The following is a 21011-nucleotide window of genomic DNA, read 5'->3' on the forward strand; positions in this document are numbered from 1 at the left end:
TTATCAGAGGCAGTGAGGGAAAGCTGGAATGAGGAAGTATGGTCTCTCAGCACAGGATCATCATAATGTCACATATTCAGCTTATTAACTTAATATAGACCAATCGTCTACATTAGCAACTGTGGTGTGTTAAAACAGTAAGCTGAATGGGAAATTATTCACATTAAATTTTTGCTGCTACCTTAAAGAGTGACTTATTAATTCTGTGTTTGCCTTGATTTGACATAGATTAGTATTGTATATACAATATAAATGACTTTATTTTGTGTACAGTCCAAGTAATTTTACTTCTCACATCATTCTTTATGTACAGTGTAGTAACATTGAAAGGTAGATGGGGGTTTGGTTTTTGAATGTATAGCCGCTAAACACAAAGCATGCTTATTTGAGGTGTGCACACATCATCCTAGACACAATACATTATACATTATATTTGATATTACTTAAAATAGACATTTTCTTGCTAATATTATTGTTGTTCACCATGTACTGCACATTTACAAGGTATGCATTTAAAGTGCATCGAGTCAAAGCTTTGAGGCTAAGTGTACATTGGAGGCAGCTGCCATTTTCAGGTTTGCAGGGGCAGGAATTTAATAGATCTGGATGATTTGGGAGACTCTTTCCAGGTGTCAGTACTGTGGGTTGGACTTCTTGTTTGGATCCTGGTAAAAGATGTCTGTCTCCTTGTACTGCTGTCAGAATCCTCTTTGCTCATGTTGTGCTTGAACCTGCTGCAGCATAGAACACTCAGGATGAAATCTTGTAGTAGGTGTCCACTAAAAAACATGTATATCCAGGGATTGCAGCAGCTGTTCAGACTTGCTAACAAAGCGGACACGGTGACTATAGTGTTTTCATTCTCTACAAAAAAAAAAAACATACCAGTTTAGGATTTATTTTAAAATTTTTTTGTATGCATGCAGGTGATTCTGACTTTTATCCAGCACCTTAAAAGCTCTAGGTAAAAAAAAAATGTGAGTTAAATGGGTCGTTAGAATAAGGCAGGCCATAGACCAGTGATGGTGAACCTTGGCACCCCAGATGTTTTGGAACTACATTTTCCATGATGCTCAACTACACTGCAGAGTGCATGAGCATCATGGGAAATGTAGTTCCAAAACATCTGGGGTGCCAAGGTTTGCATCACTGCCATAGATGGTGTAAATTTCTTTGGTTGCAGGAAAAGGGGGATCCCCCTTGCCGAGCAATTGTCTTCTCCTGGGTGAGTACATTCATCCTGCCCATTAATGGTTTGAATCATCTATGGCCAGTCGAACACTAGTTGCAGCACTTTAAGTGGAGGTTCCCCCTAAAAAAATTCTAACAATACATTCAGAAGACTGATTACACTGCGGGTAGGCTGTTTTTTTTTTTTCGTACATACCTCGTTATCGCTGTTTCATCCCTCGGCTTCTAGGTATGATTCTTGCTGGACCTAGTTGATTGACGTTCCTCCGACCAGCGCATACTGCGCGTCACGACTTTCCGACAGAAGCCGAACGTCATTGCGCAGGCGCCGTATAGGGTCGGCTCTATACAGCGCCTGCGCAGCGACGTTCGGCTTCTTTCGGAAAGTCGTGACGCCAAGTATGCGTCAGTTGGAGGAACGTCAATCAACTAGGAACGCCCAGCCCCACAAGAATCATACCCGGAAGCCGAGGGATGAAACGGCGATATCGAGGTATGTACGAAAAAAACAAAAAAAAAAACAGCCTACCCGCAGTGTAATCAGTCTTCTGAATGTATTGTTAGGATTTTTTTTTAGGGGGAACCTTCACTTTAAATTATTGCTTTTTATTTCTTTTTTTTTTATGCTTCTCCAACCATGGGAAAGGGGTGTTTGCAGTGCAATTATTGGCAGAATGGTTCCTATAAAACACACTTATTTGGATGCTCTTCTGCCTAACAAAGTAAACACAGATGGTACTTCTGAGCTAAAGGGAAACTATTAACAAGGAAGGAGCACATGGACATGCATCATGTTTTCAATATGCAAATTACAAAATTTACACTAAACAGTGCCATTCTGAAAAATTATTTGACGTAGACCAACAAACACACACAGGTGTTGTGAACATCACACAGCCTACAGCTTTCTGATATGGGGTCTGAAATTCAAAAATAAAGGACTCCTAAACTACAACTTACCCACTACTTCAGCATGAATTTAGAACGGAACTAAACCCTCCTTCCCTATTTAGCCAAGGAAGCTGCCATTTTGGCCTCTGTTTGATCTGCAACTGCCATGGTGATAAGCTTTGACAACAGCCATTTGACAGTTTAACAATTGGTTGACAGCACAAGCAAATGTGACAGTTAACAGTCCTGGCATTCCTGGAATGTAACTGTTTTTTGAATTTGTTAAATTGATGGGTTTAGTTCCACAAGAAATTTGCAGTGAAGTTAAGCTTATCTTCAGGCTCTCCCATCCCTTATGCCCACCCAACTGATTCCTGGCATTAGAAAAAAACAAAATTACCTTTTTACTCACCTAAAGCTGCGCTCATGTGACTCTCCAGTTCCAAGTCTTCTTCTGCTGTTTACAGTAGGTGGCGTTCTTCTTTGGTGCCCATGTTACTGCCTATGTGAAAATTACACTTTCTTTTGGCTTTACAATGGCAGGTTCCTCTTAGGAACAAGAGAATTAGTCTACGGTGGTGATATCAGTATGAGGGGACTGTAAGGCCTCGTACACACGACCGAACATGTCCGCTGAAACTGGTCCGGTTTCCTCGCTTAGCGGACAGGTTTCCAGCGGACAAAAGTTTCTTAGCATGCTAAGAAGCTTGTCCGCTGGAAACCTGTCCGTCGGACATGTCCGATGGTTAGTACGACTCATCGGACATGTCCGCTGGTTATGACGTATAACCAGCGGCCCGAAATCCCGCGCATGCGTCGAATTGATTCGACGCGTGCGTGGAAGCATTGAACTTCTGTGTCAGAGAAAGTTGGTGTCTTCTACGTCACCGCGTTCTCTGTCCGCGGGGATTTTGGTCTGATGGTGTGTATACACATCAGACCAAAAGCTCCCAGCAGACATGTCCGATGGAAACGGTCCGCGGACCGTTTTCATCGGACATGTCTGCTTGTGTGTACAAGGCCTCAGAGACCACCTGGCATGTCTACTTAGCGGTCTCCTGCACCAGGAAATGGTGCTGACAAGGACCCATAGGCAGACATAGGTGAGTAAAGCCCTGTACACACGATTGGATATCTGATGGAATCTAATCCGTTGGATTTTTTCATCAATGGGGGCGGTATTAACCCTTTCTCGGCCGCTAGCGGGGGTTAAAACCTCACCGCTAGTGCTCGAATATCGCAGTAAATACGACAGTATAGCGGCGCTAAAAATAGCGCGGCTATACTGTCACTGCACCTCCGCTGCCCAATGTGAAAGCAGCCTTAAAGTGGAGTTTATATCCCAAATATTTTTTTCATTATTGTGCTCATTAGACCTAAAAAAAAATAAAAATAAAAAATGTTTTACTCATCTGGAAATGCCTGTTGCTATGCAGTCCCACAAAATCTGCCGTTGGAATCACCTAGGATCCTGACATCATCTCCCTCTAATGCTCCTGGGAAATGTGTGTCATCATTTCCCAGGATGCAGTGCGCTACCCAATTATCACTCCCCATCCAAAACTTCCACACTGCTTCACAATGCCCACAAGCAAAATGACAACGGTGTGGACATAGTTTTATAAACTATCTTTTTTTAATAACTAAGCAGAGCGGCGGCGGATTGTAAAATAGTAAGTGACCGGATTTATATTATAAAAATGCATGATGAAAGGACATACATTTAAAAAATGCTAATTGTGGTTGGAACCCTGCTTTAAGCACTCGATCAGATTTTCAGACAGTAATTGTGTGATGACCACCTGTTGGCTGAAAATCCGACCGTTTGTACGCTCCATCAGACAATTGTTGTCAGATTTTCCGTGGACAAATGTTGGAAGGCAGGCTTATAAATTTTCCATGGACAACGGTCTGTTGTCAGATTTTCCAATCGTGTGTATACAAGTCCGTCAGACACAGGTATAAAGTACAGACATGCATTCTCAGAATCAATGTTCACCAAACAAGTCATTAGCAGAAGGTGCCCACATCTAGTACGTCACTACGTTCGTGTTTGTTGGCTGACAATTATGTGCCGTTTGTATGCAAGACAAGTTCCTGGCCAATGCCCTTCAGACAAAAGTCTGATGATTTGCCTGCGGAAAATCCAGTCATGTGTACGAGGCTTTAGTCTCTTTTATCAGTGTCAGCGCAAAAATTCAAGGATAAGTTCACTTTTAGTAACATGTTATATGTTACACCTGTATTCATGTAACATGTAACATGTTACTAATGCAGAAGCCTCGCACCCCCACGATCCCCCCATTGTGACAACAAGCAGGGCATCCACAGCTATTTGTGAAGTCCCATCTTCCACCACATTCATTCATTCTTCCTGCACTTCAGTAATGGGAGGCAGACAGGTGAACTGAGAGGCTGCAAGAGCCTGACTTTGCAGATTGTGGGTGCAATGCTCTGTAGGCTACTATAAAAAAATAAAAATAAATGCACATTTTTTTTACCTGCCAAAAATGTGCTTTTATCATTTTTTTAAGGGTGAACTTATCCTTTAAATGTATTCTACTGCAGAATGGAAAAATAGCTCCCAGTGCTAATTTCACTCGTATACATTTTGTCCCATATACAGTATCTCACAAAAGGGAGTACATCCTTAAGTGAAAATTTCCTAATTGGGCCCAATTAGCCATTTTCCCCCACCGGTGTCATGCGACTCTTTAGTATTACAAGGTCTCAGGTGTGAATGGGGAGCAGGCGTGATAAATTTGATGTTATCGCTCTCACTCTCTCATACTGGTCACTGGAAGTTCAACATGGCACCTCATTGCAAAGAACTCTGAGGATTTAAAAAAAAATAATTGTTGCTCTACATAAAGATGGCCTAGGCTATAAGAAGATTGCCAAGACCCTGAAACTGAGCTGAAGCATGGTGGCCAAGATCATACAGCTGTTTAACAGGACAGGTTAGACTCAGAACAGGCCTCACCATGGTCGACCAAAGAAGTTGAGTTCACATGCTCAGCATCATTTCCAGAGGTTGCCCTTGGAAATTAGACATATGAGTGCTGCCAGCATTGCTGCAGAGGTTTAAGGGGTTAGGGGTTCAGTCTGTCAGTGCTCAGACCATACGATGCACACTGCATTAAATTGGTCTGCATTTCTGTCATCCCAGAAGGATGCCCCTTCTAAAGATGATGCACAAACAAAAGCCTGCAAAAAGATTGCTGAAGACAAGCAGACTAAGGACATGGATTTCTGGAACCATGTCCTCTTGTCTGATGAGACCAATATAAACGTATTTGTTTCAGATGGTGTCAAGTATGTGTGGTGGCAACCAGGTGAGGAGTACAAAGACAAGTGTGTCTTGCCTTCAGTCAAGCATGGTGGTGGGAGTGTCATGGTCTGGGGTTGCATGAGTGCTGCCGGCACTGGGGAGATACAGTTCATTGAGGGAACAATGAATGCCAACATGTACTGTGGCATACTGAAGCAGAGCATGATCCCCTCACTTCTAGGACTGGGACGCAGGGCAGCATTCCAACATGATAAGGACCCCAAACACACCTCTAAGACGACCACTGCCTTGCTAAAGAAGCTGAGGGTAAAGGTGATGGACTGGCCAAGCATGTCTCCAGACCTAAACCCTATTGAACATCTGTGGGGCTCCTCAAACGGAAGCTGGAGGAGCGCAAGGTCTCTAACATCCACCAGCGCTGTGATGTCGTCATGGAGGTGTGGAAGGGGACTCCAGTGGCAACCTATGAAGCTCTGGTAAACTCCATGCCCAAGAGGATTAAGGCAGTGCTAGAAAATAATGGTGGCCACACAAAATATTGACACTTTGGGCCCAATTTGGACATTTTCACTTACGGGTGTACTCACTTTTGTTGCCAGCAGTTTAGACATTAATGGCTGTGTTTTGAGTTATTTTGAGGGGACAGCAAATTTACACTGTTATACAAGCAGTACACTCACTACTTTACATTGTAGCAAAGGGCCATCTCTTCAGTGTTGTCACAAAGATATAATAAAATATTTACAATACTGTAAGGGGTGTACTCACTTTTGTGAGATACTGTATATATCAATTAGACACAAAACTATCCCACCCTCATTCAGAAAAGAAAATAATCATTGCTATAGAAATGTATAATTAAACGTTTTAAAACTGAACTCTGGGGAAAGAAAAAAAATGAGGCTGCCTCCTTACAGCAAGGAATACATTCTCTTTTACATCTAGGGGACTCGTAAATGCAGTTCTATTTACTGTACCTAATCCTCTGCTTCTGCAAGCTTTTCAGTACTTCAAGACCATTCTCTGCATTCTCTTCTTCCCTATGCTCTGGTGGTCGGATTCCCATTGCATAATCAATATTGAAACAAGACCTATAGCTGTGCAATGGACATGAAGATGCCAAGGCATAGCCCATCGCTGGAGCATAGGAGAGTGCTGTTTGCTGGGAAGCAGAGGATCGGGTAAGTAAAACTGCTTTTTCCATCGCTTAGACAGAAATTAGCATTTAACCCTAGCAGCGTGGAAGCAGCCCATATGCAAGGGATCATGTTTACTGTCTCCAGAGTTGAGCTTTAGGTAGGATTCACCATAGGTGTGCGCAGCCTGTTGCATTAGGGTGTGCACCTAAAAGCTCAAAAACACACGGTACCGATCTCTCACTGTGTTCATTCAGAAAGGGAAGGGGCCGGTAAATGACATTACCCCTTCCCCCACTCATCCTGAAATATCAACTATGTGTTCCCACTGCAGTAGCCAATGGGAGAGGAGGGAAGCCAGCCATGCTGTGGGAGGGGACGGCGGGCAGCAGGGGGAATCTGCTCTGCAGGGAGTGATTAGGTGTACCTGGGTACACCTGACACACCCTGTGCGCACGCCTATGGGGTTCACACTGCTGCAATGTGGCACACTACATGTAATTCACACAGGAATCTCAGCGCATTCCTATGCAGAATACATACAGTGTCTCTGGGGTGCGATTTGAGCCATGGATTTGTATGCCTGAAATCACAACGCATGCGAGACAAACTCATGCAGGACCCTTTTTTTGTCCGCACCAGAACCGGATCACATGGGTGTCCACAACCATGCTCTCTGGTTTTGCAAATCGCACTGCGTTTTGCAAACCGATTTTGGGGTGTCGTGCTGTTAACCCTTGCCCCTTTTTGCGATTCGGCACTGCCTCATTTTAACAGACAATTGCGCGGTAGTGCGACGTGGCTCCCAAACAAAATTTGCGTCCTTTTTTCCCCACAAATAGAGCTTTCTTTTGGTGGTATTTGATCACCTCTGCGTTTTTTATTTTTTCCGCTATAAACAAAAATAGAGCAACAATTTTGAAAAAAAATCAATATTTTTTACTTTTTGCTATAATAAATATCCCCCAAAAACATATATAAAAAAATATTTTTTTCCTAAGTTTATGCCGATACGTATTCTTCTACCTATTTTTGGTAAAAAAAATCGCAATAAGCGTTTATCGATTGGTTTGCGCAAAATTTAAAAAAATAGGGGATAGTTTTATTGCATTTTTATTATTATTTTTTTTTTTTACTACTAATGGCGGCGATCAGCGATTTCTTTTGTGACTGCAACATTATGGCAGACACTTCGGACAATTTTGACACATTTTTGGGACCATTGTCATTTTCACAGCAAAAAATGCATTTAAAATGCATTGTTTTACTGTGAAAATGACAATTGCAGTTTGGGAGTTAACCACAGGGGGCGCTGAAGGGGTTATGTTTCACCTACTGTGTGTTTACAACTGAAGGGGGGTGTGGCTGTAGGTCTGATGTCATTGATTGTGCGTCCCTATATTAGGGAACACCCAATCGATGACGGCGCCACAGTGAAGAACGGGGAAGCCGTGTTTATACACGGCTATCCTCGTTCTTCAGCTCCGGGGACCGATCGCGGGACTCCAGCGGCGATCGGGTCCACGAGTCCCGCGGTCCCGGTCACGGAGCTTCGGACCAGGTCGCGGGAGCGCGCCTCGGGCATGCGCCCGCGACCCGCCGCTGGGCTTTATACAATCACGTACAGGTACGTGATTGTGCCCAGCGGTGCCATTCTGCCGACGTAAATGTGCATGAGGCGGTCCTTAAGTGGTTAACTGACAATTGCACGGTCTTGCGACGTGGCACCCAAACAAAATTGGCATCCTTTTTTTCCCACAAATAAAGCTTTCTTTTGGGGGTATTTGATCACCCCTGCGGTTTTATTTTTTGCGCTATAAACAAAAATAGAGCGACAATTTTGAAAAAATATCAATATTTTTTTACTATAATAAATATCCCCAAAAAATATATAAAAAAAATATGTTTTCCTCAGTTTAGACCGATACGTATTCTTCTACCTATTTTGGTTAAAAGAAATCGCAATAAGCGTTTATCGATTGATTTGCGCAAAATTTATAGCGTTTACAAAATAGGGGATAGTTTTATGGCATTTTATTTTACTACTAATGGCGGCGATCAGCGTTTTTTTTTCATGACTGCAACATGGCGGACACATCGGACACTTTTGACAAATTTCTGGGAACATTTTCACAGCGAAAAGTGCTATAAAAATGCACTGATTACTGTGAAAATGACAATGGCAGTGAAGGGGTTAACCACTAGGGGGCGAAGTAGGGGTTAAGTGTGTTAGAAACACACATGTTATGTGTGTTTCTAACTGTAGGGGGGCGGGGCTGGACGTGTGACGTCAGTGATTGTCGTTCCCTATATCAGGGAACAGGCGATCAGTGACATTGCCACAGGGAAGAATGGGGAAGGTTTGTTTACACACACCTCTCCCCGTTCTTCAGCTCCTGTGCATCATAGGATGCATTAAGGTGAAAAAATATTTATCTTTACAACACTTTTAAGTGTGTTCCAGGGAGTGATTCTAACTGTGGGAGGCTAGGCTACCAGTGACATGACATTGATCACTGCTCCCGATGACAGGGAGCAGTAGATCAGTGTCCTGTCACTAGGCAGAACAGGGAAATGCCTTGTTTACACAGGCATCTCCCTGTTCTGCAGTTCCGTGACACGATCGCGGAGCTTGCGGCAGGGGTGCGCGCGCCCGCACAGCGGCAAATTCAAAGCAACATACCTGTACGTTGCTTTTTGCGCAGCTGTGCCATTCTGCCAACGTATATGGAGGTGGTTGGCAATCGGTTAAAGGTTATAGAACTTCTAGTAGGTAAAAGTGATGTAACAGGGCTTAATCTGATTAAAACATGCTTTTATCCAAGTTGTATAAGAGACATTACTACTTAAAGCAATTATACATACTGTACTCAGGAATGTTTTTGAAATATATATGTGAGCAATAGAAAATGTTGTTATTGCTCAGAATACTAAAATAATTGAGGGCATGACTTACATTGCCAGACATGCTGAACTCATCAAAGGAGGAGCAAACTGACTGTAATCTTGCCAATAACAATACTATGTGCTTACAAAATGCTGCATTGTTTGGACTTTTCTAATGAGATATTGCAGATGCCTCCCTTCTGTCACAATCAAGTTTAGTAAAGAGGTTATTATTATCAACCTTAAAGCAATGTCACCGAATACAACCAGAAGAGGTTTGGTTGGATTTGCTGGAAATTGTTGTTCTACGGATGCTTTCCCTTCAGTTTCAAGTTATCACAATGGGGGAGTTTTACTAAAACTAGAGAGTGCAACATCTGGTGTAGCTGTGCATGGTAGGCAATCAGCTTCTAACTTCAGCTTGTTCAATTAAACTTTGACAAAGAAAACTGAAAGCTACCATGCACAGCTGCACCAGATTTTGCACTCTCAGGCTTTAGTAAATCTCCTCCGCTATTTATTTATTTTTAACCGCTTGCCAACCAATACGTTATATCGCAAATCAGCCAATAGGGGCGCCCCACGCTCGCCCCTGGTCCCGACGCGTGTGACCGGCGGGCGCAATCACCGCCGGGCACCCGCAATCACTCGTTACAGAGCGAGAACCGAGAGCTGTGTGTGTAAACACACAGCTCCCGATCCTGTCAGGGGGAGTAATGACAGATCGTCTGTTCATACAATGTATGGACAGCGATCTGTCATTTCCCCAAGTCAGTCCACCCCCCTTTCAGTTAGAACACACCCAGAGAACATACTTAAAGCGGATCTCCACTCTAAAGTGGAGTCCCGCTGATCGGCACCCTCCCCCCCTCCGGTGTCACATTTGACACCTTTCAGGGGGAGGGGGGTGCAGATACCTGTCTACAGACAGGTATCTGCACCCACTTCCGGCCCTACGATGCGGGCAAAAGACGGGTTTTTCCCTTGCTTCCCGTCCGTCCCCCGTTGTATGCTGGGAACACTCGGCTCCCAGCACACAGCGGGAGCCTATCGGCGGGCGCTGCGCGACTCGCGCATGCGCCGTAGGGAACCGGGCAGTGAAGCCGGAGCGCTTCACTTCCTGGTTCCCTCACCGTGGATGGAGGGGGGAGCAGCAGGGTGACGAGCGATCGGCTCGTCATCTGCTGCGATCGGCGCTGGACTCCAGGACAGGTAAGTGTCCTTATATTAAAAGTCAGCAGCTGCAGTATTTGTAGCTGCTGGCTTTTAATATATTTTTTTAGTGGCACATCCGCTTTAACCCCTTCCTTGCCCCCCTAGTGTTAACCCCTTCCCTGCCAGTGGCATTTTTTTTAGCAATCAATGCATTTTTATAGCACTGATCGCTATAAAAATGCCAATGGTCCCAAAAATGTGTCAAAAGTGTCCGCCATAATGTCGCAGTACCGATAAAAATCGCTGGTCGCTGCCATTACTAGTAAAAAAATATATATTAATAAAAATGCCATAAAACTGTCCCCTATTTTGTAAACGCTATAACGTTTGCGCAAACCAATCAATAAACGCTTATTGCAATTTTTTTTACAAAAAATATGTAGAAGAATACGTATCGGCCTAAACTGAGGAAAGAAATTGTTTTTTTTATATCTTTTTTGGGGATATTTATTATAGCAAAATGTAAAAAATATTCATTTTTTTTCAAAATTGTCACTCTATTTTTGTTTATAGCGCAAAAACTAAAAACCACAGAGGTGATCAAATACCACCAAAATAAAGCTCTATTTGTGTGAAAAAAAGGACGCCAATTTTGTTTGGGAGCCACGTCGCACGACCGCGCAATTGTCAGTTAAAGTGACGCAGTGCCGAATCGCAAAAAGTGGCATGGTCATTGACCAGCAATATGGTCCGGGGCTGAAGTGGTTAAACAAGCATTTTTGCTGATCAGATAAATCAGAAGCCAAGTTGCCAATGCTTTCTATTGACTTTTAAGTTATCTCTGTTAAACTATCTAAGAAAAAGATGTTGTGTTGATGAAATTACAGAAGCAAAGTGTCAATCTGTCATTTGTAGGAAAATTCCTACTTACCTATCCAGTTGGTGTTATCTGCATACACTGACCACATCTGGATGGTAAAGTATAAGGTCCAGCAGATGATATAGGCTGTTACAAAATGCCTACTTACCTATCCAGTTGGTGTTATCTGCATACACTGACCACATCTGGATGGTAAAGTATAAGGTCCAACAGATGATATAGGCTGTTACAAAATTCCTACTTACCTATCCAGTTGGTGTTATCTGCATACACTGACCACTTCTGGATGGTAAAGTATGGGGTCCAGTATAGGCTGTTACAAAATGCCTACTTACCTATCCAGTTGGTGTTATCTGCATACACTGACCACATCTGGATGGTAAAGTATGGGGTCCAGCAGATGATATAGGCTGTTACAAAATTCCTACTTACCTATCCAGTTGGTGTTATCTGCTCACACTGACCACATCTGGATGGTAAAGTATAAGGTCCATCAGATGATATAGGCTGTTACAAAATGCCTACTTACCTATCCAGTTGGTGTTATCTGCATACACTGACCACATCTGGATGGTAAAGTATGGGGTCCAGCAGATGATATAGGCTGTAACAATCACAAAAGTCATCTTGACTGTTCTAATCTTGGCTCTGGAAATGGTCCTCACGCTGCTAACAGATGTAGAGAGTAGCCCATTGCTCCTCTTGTGATCGGACTCATCTTTCTTGGTTTTGCACTTGATGTTCCTCCAGATATTGTAGCAAATAAAGCCATAGCAGGTCAGCAAGATGATCACCGGCACCACGAAGATACTAATAGTAATCCATGTGATGTATGCCTTTAGTCCTTTGGGGCTGATGAAGTCAGCCCAGCAGTCATACACCCCATCTCCTAGGTCTTTCAGGTAGAAGATCCCATATTGAGGTGTGCTAAGGATGAAGCTGATGATCCAAGCGCTACCGATCATCAGGTAGGACCTCTTGGTAGGCTGGTGGAGGGTCTTCAGAGGGTGGCAAATAGCTATATAGCGATCAGCAGTCATTACAACAAGCATGTAGGCTGAGGCAAACATCCCAAACACTTGAAGATGCTTTATTATCCGGCACAAAAAGTCTGGACCATAGAAGCGGTAAGTGATCTCCCAGCAGAGCTGTGGGAGCACCTGAAAAAAAGCCACCACCAGATCAGCCAGGCTTAGGTGCTTTATGAAAAGGTGCATCCTAGACATTTTCTTCTTGGACTTGTAAAGCCCCAACAAGACGCTGCAATTGCCCAGAACAGCAGCCACAAAGATCACAGCCAGCACTGCTATCTCTATCTTAGCCAGCTCTTCATCCCTGTTCAGGAGATCGGAACTGTTCATAGACTTGGCGATGCTGCTCCCATTAGGGAACACAAAGGGAGTCTCACTGGTGGTGGCATTATCCAAAGTGCTGCCATTCCCAAAACTTAATTCCTGCCCTGAGGATGCCAGTTCAGAGAAGCCCATAGTAGTAGCTCAGTGCTGATCTAGTCCAGCTGTAGTAAAGAGATCACTGCTCTCCCCTTGTCTCCAGCAAAGGCTCCCAGCAAAGCTCAGAGGACTGACAACATTTATATCTCCCCCCTCCTTATTTTTGTTCAAGGGGCTGAGATATCTGCCTTGATAAGTCACTGGCTGGCGTCATGCCACCCCTGACAGCATTTGTGCAATTGCTTAATGTGAGCTATGTAAATGGAGTGTAGCTTCACTTCCCATGTGATCTGTGGGATCCATTCCTCTGGTTTCTGGAGGTAGAGAGGATAAACATGGTCAGATTTCAGCTGCCTGCAACTGTCCATTGCCTGTGTAACTAACATTAGCAGCAGTTATTTCTGGATTTGTTTGTCTTGTATGAGTTCTTACATTTTGCTTTATACAAATAACAAGCAACTTGCTGAACTTAGATCATTCAATGCCATGGACTGTCATTTACATTTTCACTACAGCTGTTATCTGCATTGCCTAGGTATAACTTTATATCTTCTCTTATTTTTTTTTTTTTGTTTTTTTTTCTACAAAGAAATAGCATGCATGCAAACACAGATCTTCTACTGCTATGGGCATTTACAATGTAGCTTGCTATTAGTCTCAGCAACATGTATTTGTATTTGTAAAGGTCTGTATTTTTATACATTGTTGCATTTTTCTCTACAAGTAGCAACACCTAAACTTGGACTACTAATCATTTACTACAATAAGCATTTACAATGTTGCTTGTCTAAGAATAATTTATGTATATATATATATATATATATATATATATATATATATATATATATATATATATATATATATATATATATTTTTTTTAATACATTGTTGCATTTTTCTCTATAGGTAAAATAACCTAATTTGCAACTACTGAATCTACATTTTGCTTTATACAAATAACAAGCAACTTGCGGAAATTAGATCATTCAATGCCATGGACTGTCATTTACATTTTCACTACAGCTTTTATCTGCATTGCCTTGGTATAACTTTATATCTTTTCTTGGATTTTTTTTTTTTCTACAAAGAAATAGCATGCATGCAAACACAGATCTTCTACTGTTATGGGCATTTACAATGTAGCTTGCTATTAGTCTCAGCAACATGTATTTGTATTTGTAAAGGTCTGTATTTTTATACATTGTTGCATTTTTCTCTACAAGTAACAACACCTAAACTTGGACTGCTGATCATTTACTACAATAAGCATTTACAATGTTGCTTGTCTAAGAATAATTTATGCATGTTTATATATATATCTATATATCTATATATCTATATATATATATCTATATATCTATATATATATATATATATATATATATATATATATATATATATATATATATATATATATATATATATATATATATATATATATATACATATATATATATATAAATACATTGTTGCATTTTTCTCTATAGGTAATATAACCTAATTTGGAACTACTGAATTTACTAAAATGGGCATTTAAGAAATACATTGCTCCTTCTCTCAGTAACCATTGTCTGCATTCATAAATGTCTGTATATTTATTACACTGTAGTATTTTTTTTTCTATAAACTACAACACCTAATTTGGGACCACAGATCATTCACTGATATGTACATTTAGGGGTAGATTCAGAGAGAAGATACAACGGTGTATCTCTGAGTCCGGCCGGTCGTATATATGTGCCTGATTCATAGAATCAGTTACGCATAGATTTCTTTTAGATCCCACCGGCGTAAGTCTCTTACGCCGTCGGATCGTAACTGCATTTTTCCGCTGACCGCTAGGGGCGTGTATGCTGATTTATGCATCAAAATATGTAAATCAGCAAGATACGCAAAATATCACAAATGTACGCCCGGCCGACGCAGTACATTTACACCGTTTACATTAGGCTTTTCCCGGCGTATAGTAGTTACCCCTGCTATATGGTGGCGTAAGTGCGGCATACCAATGTTAAGTATGGCCGTCGTTCCCGCGTCGAATTTTGCATTTTTTATGTCGTTTGCGTAATTCGTCCGTGAATGGGGCTGGACGTCATTTACGTTCACATCGAAACCAATGAAGTTCTTGCGGCGTACTTTGGAGCAATGCACACTGGGAAATTCCACTGACGGCGCATGCGCCATTTGGGAAAAACGTCAATCACGTTGGGTCAAGCCTAATTTACATAACACACGCCCACCTCTTCACTATTTGAATTAGGCGGGCTTACGCCAGCCTATTTACGCTACGCCGCCGCAACTTTCTTTTAAGAATACGGCACTTGCCTGTAAAAGTTGCGGAGGCGTAACGTAAATATACGTTACGCCCGCACAAAGTTATGCCATTCTACGTGAATCTACCCCTTAGAGCGGGGATATGCAATTAGCGGACCTCCAGCTGTTGCAGAACTACGATTCCCATGAGGCATAGCAAGACTCTGACAGTCACAAGCATGACACCCAGAGTCAGAAGCATGATGGGACTTGTAGTTTTGCAACAGCTGGAGGTCCGCTAATTGCATATCCCTGCCTTAGAGTGTACATTGGTATTTCTCGCATCAGCATTTATGTATATTTGTATTTTGTATATTTGTCTATATATTTATTTTTACACGGTTGCCTACCAGTAACAACACCTAACTTGGGACTACTAGAATGGCCTTTTACAATGTACCTAGCTGTTTCTCACAGCAACATGTATTCATATTTGTAAATGTGTGTATTTTTATTACACTGTTGCATTTTTTCTTTTCAAGTAACAACACCAATCTTAGGACTACTGATCAATTACTGCAATAGTCTTTTACAATGTTCATTGTTACTTCTCACAGCAACAATTATTCAGATTTGTATAAGTCTGCACTTTTAGTACATTGCTGCATTTTTCTCTACAAGTAACAACACCTACCTTGTCACTACTGATCATTTACTGCAATGGGCTTTTACAATGTCCATTGTTACTTCTCACAGCAACAATTAATCATATTTGTATATGTCTGTATTTTTATTATACTGTTGCATTTTTCTCTACAAGTAACAACACCCAATATGGGACTAACGATCATCTACTGCAGTGGGCATTTACCATGTACATTGTTACTTCTCTCAGCAATAATTATTTGTATTTGTATGTCTGCATTTTTAATACTGTTGCATTTTTCCCTAAACATAACCTAACTTTTGACTATAGATCATCCTTTGCAATAAAATATTATTGCAATTTTTGTAAAATACTGATTTCTGTCATTCTGCAATAGAAGTATTATTTGCATTGCTAGATGACTTACAAAGCTAAGTACATTTCTGCAATGTTCAGAATTTAATATCTATAGCAAACAAGTCAATCTATATTTGAACAAGGTTTTCCCTGCCTGCAGGCTTTTTCATTCATAAAAGTACCTGGAAATAGATGATAAAAGCAGCCTACTGCTTAGTGTGCCATTCATGTGCTATAACCCATCTGTATGCTGTACACGTTGAGTCTGCCTTAGTAGTATTACATCTGTAATCTAATGGGAGAACGTGTGATGTGTGTGTGTGTGTGTGTGTATGTACATTTATAGATATTTTTTTACAGCATGTTTTATTGGACTTGTAGTTCCACAGTATCCTCAGATCACAGCCCACACACCTCTTCTTTAGTCCTAGTGTGCTTCTTCCTTATCCCCACTGCTTATTGTAATGCACAAGAAATGTATCTGCTGTTTGATCCCCTATCCTCTGTCTGCACAAATTGTGTCTGAAAGTTTAAAGGAAACTGGAAGCACAATTTATGTTCTCTAAAGCTGTAATTGAAGACATGAGTTTGCTAATTCAAGAGACAGGATCTCCCTTTGACTTCAGAAGTGTGTGTTTGTCAGGTTTGTAAATTAAAGTTGACTTTATGCTTTGTTTATATGCCTGGAGTGCCATGGTCTCTGTAGGCAACTGTTTATGGCAATGGAATTCTCATACATGAAAGGCATACACAGCCATAATTATGGATTATTGAACTCAAATAAGAAAGCATCTGAATTGGAAGCTAATGGCAAGTTTAGAGAATGGAGAATAGCAGCTGCAAAAAGCTGTTTTGTTGGGAGAAAAGATTCTAGTGTAGTATGGATAAAATCCAATTACTGTACCAGAGTGTTTAGATTGAAATTAGATGAAACTCGGCCTATCCCCACTGACAAAGAGGGGCACATTGTATTTCCACTCATTAACTTAAATTGCAAAAGACCAGCTTCTAGATATGTAACCCTTTGTAAGACAGACAGGGAGAGATTTACTAAAACCAGAGCAATCAGAATCTAGTTCAGCTGTGCATGGTAGCCAATCAGCTTCTAATTTCAGCTTGTTCATTAAGGGCTCTTTCACACGGAGCGGATCCGTATTGATCCGCCCCGTGTGTGTCCGTCGGCTCAGCGGGGATCCTCCGTAAATCCCCGCTGAGCTGTCGGCGGACAGGGCGGTCCCCGCACACTGTGCAGAGACCGCCCTGTCTTTCCTCCGCTCTCCCCTATGGGGAATCGAATGAATACGGACCGTGTGTCCGTATTCATCCGATCCGTTCCGCCAGACGGAAAAAAAATAGGGGTTTCTTCCGTCTGAAAAAACAGATCTTTGCGGAGGCGGATCTTTACGGACGTTAGCGGATGCATCATCCGCTAACGTCCACAATCCCATAGGGATGCATTACAAGTCCATAAACGGACTTGTAAAAAACGGTCCGTTTGTCCGCCCGTGTGAAAGGGCCCTAAGGCCTCTTTTACACGGGACAGATCAGTGATGATCCGCCCCGTGAACCTCCTCTTGCTCAGCAGGGATCGCTCAGCTGATCCCAGCTGAGCCGGCAGATGACAGGGCAGTCCCCGCACACTGTGCAGGGACCGCCCTGTCAGATCTCCGCTCTCCTCTATGGGGGGATCGGATGAACATGGTCCGCCCATGTGAAAGAGCCCTTAAGCTTTGACAATAAAACCTGGACACTGATTGGTTTCTATGCAGAGCAGCACCAGATTTTGCACTCTCTAGTTTTAAGAAATTCCCTCTTTAACCGCCTGCCGACCGCCTCACGCTTTAACTGACACATCGGACACTTTTGACACTATTTTGGGACCATTCACATTTATACAGCCATCAGTGCTATAAAAATGCAATTTGGCACAGCGTCGCTTTAACTGACAATTGCACGGTCCTGCGACGTTGTATCCAGACAAAATTTGCGTCCTTTTTTTTCCACAAATAGAGCTTTTTTTTTGGCGGTCATCAAATTTGCGTGTTTTTTTTTGCTATAAACAAAAGAACAGCGACAATTTTAAAAAAAAAAAAAAAACACAATATCTTTTTGCTATAATAAATATCCCACATTTTTTTCCCCCGAAAATATTTTTTCCTCAGTTTAGGCCGATATGTATTCTTAAATTTTTGGTAAAAATCGGAATAAGCGTAAATAGATTGGTTTGCGCAAAAGCTACAGCATCTACAAAATAGGGGATGGAATTATGGAATTTTTATTGTTTTTTTTTTACTAGTTATATCGGCGATCAGCGATTTTTTTTATCATGACTGCAATATTATGGTGGACACATCGGACACTTTTGACACATTTTTGGGACCATTGACAATTTTACAGCGATTTAATAAAAATACACTGATTACTGTAAAAATGCCACTGGCAGAGAAGGGGTTTACACAATTGGGCGATTAAGGGGTTAATTGTATCCCCTCTGCATGTTCTAACTGAAGGGGGGATGGGACTTACTAGGGGAAATGACAGATTGCTGTTCATACAAAGTATGAACAGACGATCAGTCATTTCTCCCCTGAGAGAACCAGGATCTGTGTGTTCACAAACACAGATCCCAGTTCTCCCTGTGTCATGAGCGATCACGGGTGGCCGGTGGTCATCACGCCAGCTGGCACCTGCACGGCTTCATCAGTTTACAACTAATAAAAGGATCTGTCAGCACAGTACTAACAGGGCATGGTAAACAGCCATCTCTGCATAGCGGAGGAAAACTGACATCTTCCATTTACTGCACAGAAAATGTTATCCCAATTTGGCTGCAAAAGTGGAAATTCTATTTAATCTTTTAAAAGTAAAACTTTTTTCTAGAAGAGAAAATCACAAAATATCTGTTAAAACATTTAATAGCCAAAAATCTTCTTTTCTGATTTATTGTTACATTGCTTCTTGGTCTTGTCATTTTTTTACTTAATTTCTCCCACCCCATTACTCCCCACCTTACAACGAGACAAATCTCAAGAGAGAATGCTATAAAATATACTGGAAAATACTTTGTGTTGTTTTTGACCCTACTTGGGTATAGCGATATAACCAGTGGTTTTAATACAACACATGGAAAGGTCAATAGCCTCCCTATGTCTAGTATATACAACTGCAAAAATAAAAAGATGTTTGTAGTGAAAAAGGAGCAAAAAAGTAGAAGAAATAAGTTGAAAAAAAATTAGAAAGTGTTTTAACCTCCCTGGCGGTATGATTCTGTCTGGAATTACGTACCAAAAGCGGTACAATTATTTTGCAAGGAAATTTGGCTTTTTATACTGTAGGCCTGTAATTTTTAGAAATAACTCACTTAAATCTGACCAAGCAAGAGTCTTGTAGGCATCCCGGGTATGATTTTTTTTTAAAACAAAATTATAAATTATAATATAATAAATAATTATAAATAATTATAACAAATAATAATATAATTATAATAAAAATTATTCAATAATGTAATCAACTCAAAATCACTGAAATTTGCAGTTGCAGAATTGTCGCTGTCATTATTTTTTTTTTTATGACGAATTTCCCCGCAAATCGCTATCGCACATTTCTGCAAGTGATTATAATTTATTATCGCTGTTTTCTAGCTGATCTAAAACCATTTTTGACATAAAGGGACACTTTTGGACAATCTACAGTTTTTAGGCAGAAAGAACAGTTTTTATTATATAAAAGTACATGCAGGGCACTGGGCAGACCACTAGGGACAAGGGGGGGGTGTATTTTTTACATACAGTACTGTAATCTATAAGATTACAGTATACTGTATGTAAAGTGTTTGTTTACTTTTTTGAATATGGCGCCGTTCTCCGCTCCCGTGCGTCGTAACGTCGCAGGGAACGGAGATCGGCGGCACACGGGGACACTGTGAATCGAGCGAGGAGGACCCACTCGCTCACACAGCGGGGTGGCATCGCTGGATCCAGGGACAAGGTGAGTAACTTGCCTGTGGATCCAGCGAAAGGTAAGCCGCGCCGCTGCACGTCCACCCCGAGCGTGACTCGGGGATACCGATCTTAGCATTGAAAACCAACCCCAAGTCACGCTCGGGTTTACCGTCAGGGGGGTTAAATAAACCTGTTATAAAAATGAGAGCAGAAGATTATCCTCAAGCTGAACTCTGTGGAAAGTGAAAATCCCACTGCACAGCAAGGGTAAAATGCTTGTTAAGGTCTAGAGGGGTGCCCAACATTTTGAAGAGCGAGGGCCAATTAAGCGACCTCGTAACAAGTAACGGGCTATAATGAGTGGAGCCGGCAGATGACAGGTCCATGTCCACATTGCATAAGCAGAGCAGACACGGACACAGCACGGTCTACTCTATGGGTCCTCTGATCCACCCAGACAGAAGGGGACGGATCCTCTTCTGTTTTTTTTAGCAGATCGAATTGGAGGTAGGCAGGTACAGATCAGTTTGAATGCAGCCCAATAACCACTGCAAAACAGATATGCCCAAATATACACAGGGGGTTATTTTACGAAAGGCAAAACCACTTTGCACTACAAGTGCAAACTACAAGTGCAAAGTGCACTTGAAATTGCACTGAAAAGTGCATTTGGAAGTGCAATTGCTGTAAATCTGAAATGACGGGAAGCTCTGCTGATTTTATCATCCAATCATGTGCAAGCTAAAATGCTGTTTTTTATTTTCCTTGCATGTCCCCCTCGGACCTACAGCGCCTGCACTTCCAAGTACAATTTGCACTTGTAGTTTGCACATGTAGTGCAAAGTGGATTTGCCTTTCGTAAATAACCCCCCATTATAGAACCACTCCATCTGTGACAGAAGCTGGTGCTATATAGGAAGCATCGGCTTATG

At 41.7% G+C, this 21011-nt stretch overlaps 1 protein-coding gene across 1 annotated transcript; it reads right to left on the reverse strand.

The window, feature by feature from the left end:
- Nucleotides 1–235: 235 nt before the first annotated feature.
- AVPR1A (arginine vasopressin receptor 1A) lies at nucleotides 236–13169 on the reverse strand. Its single transcript, XM_040344217.1, has 2 exons — nucleotides 11961–13169; nucleotides 236–864 (listed from the first exon to the last, which is right to left on the reverse strand). Exons 1-2 carry the CDS (start codon nucleotides 12916–12918, stop codon nucleotides 572–574), a joined length of 1251 nt encoding a protein of 416 aa, XP_040200151.1. The 5' UTR covers nucleotides 12919–13169; the 3' UTR covers nucleotides 236–571.
- Between the last annotated feature and the right edge of the window lie 7842 nt (nucleotides 13170–21011).

The sequence above is a fragment of the Rana temporaria genome, chromosome 3 (genome assembly GCF_905171775.1).
Source record: "Rana temporaria chromosome 3, aRanTem1.1, whole genome shotgun sequence".
In the NCBI taxonomy this organism is placed as follows: Eukaryota; Metazoa; Chordata; class Amphibia; order Anura; family Ranidae; genus Rana; species Rana temporaria.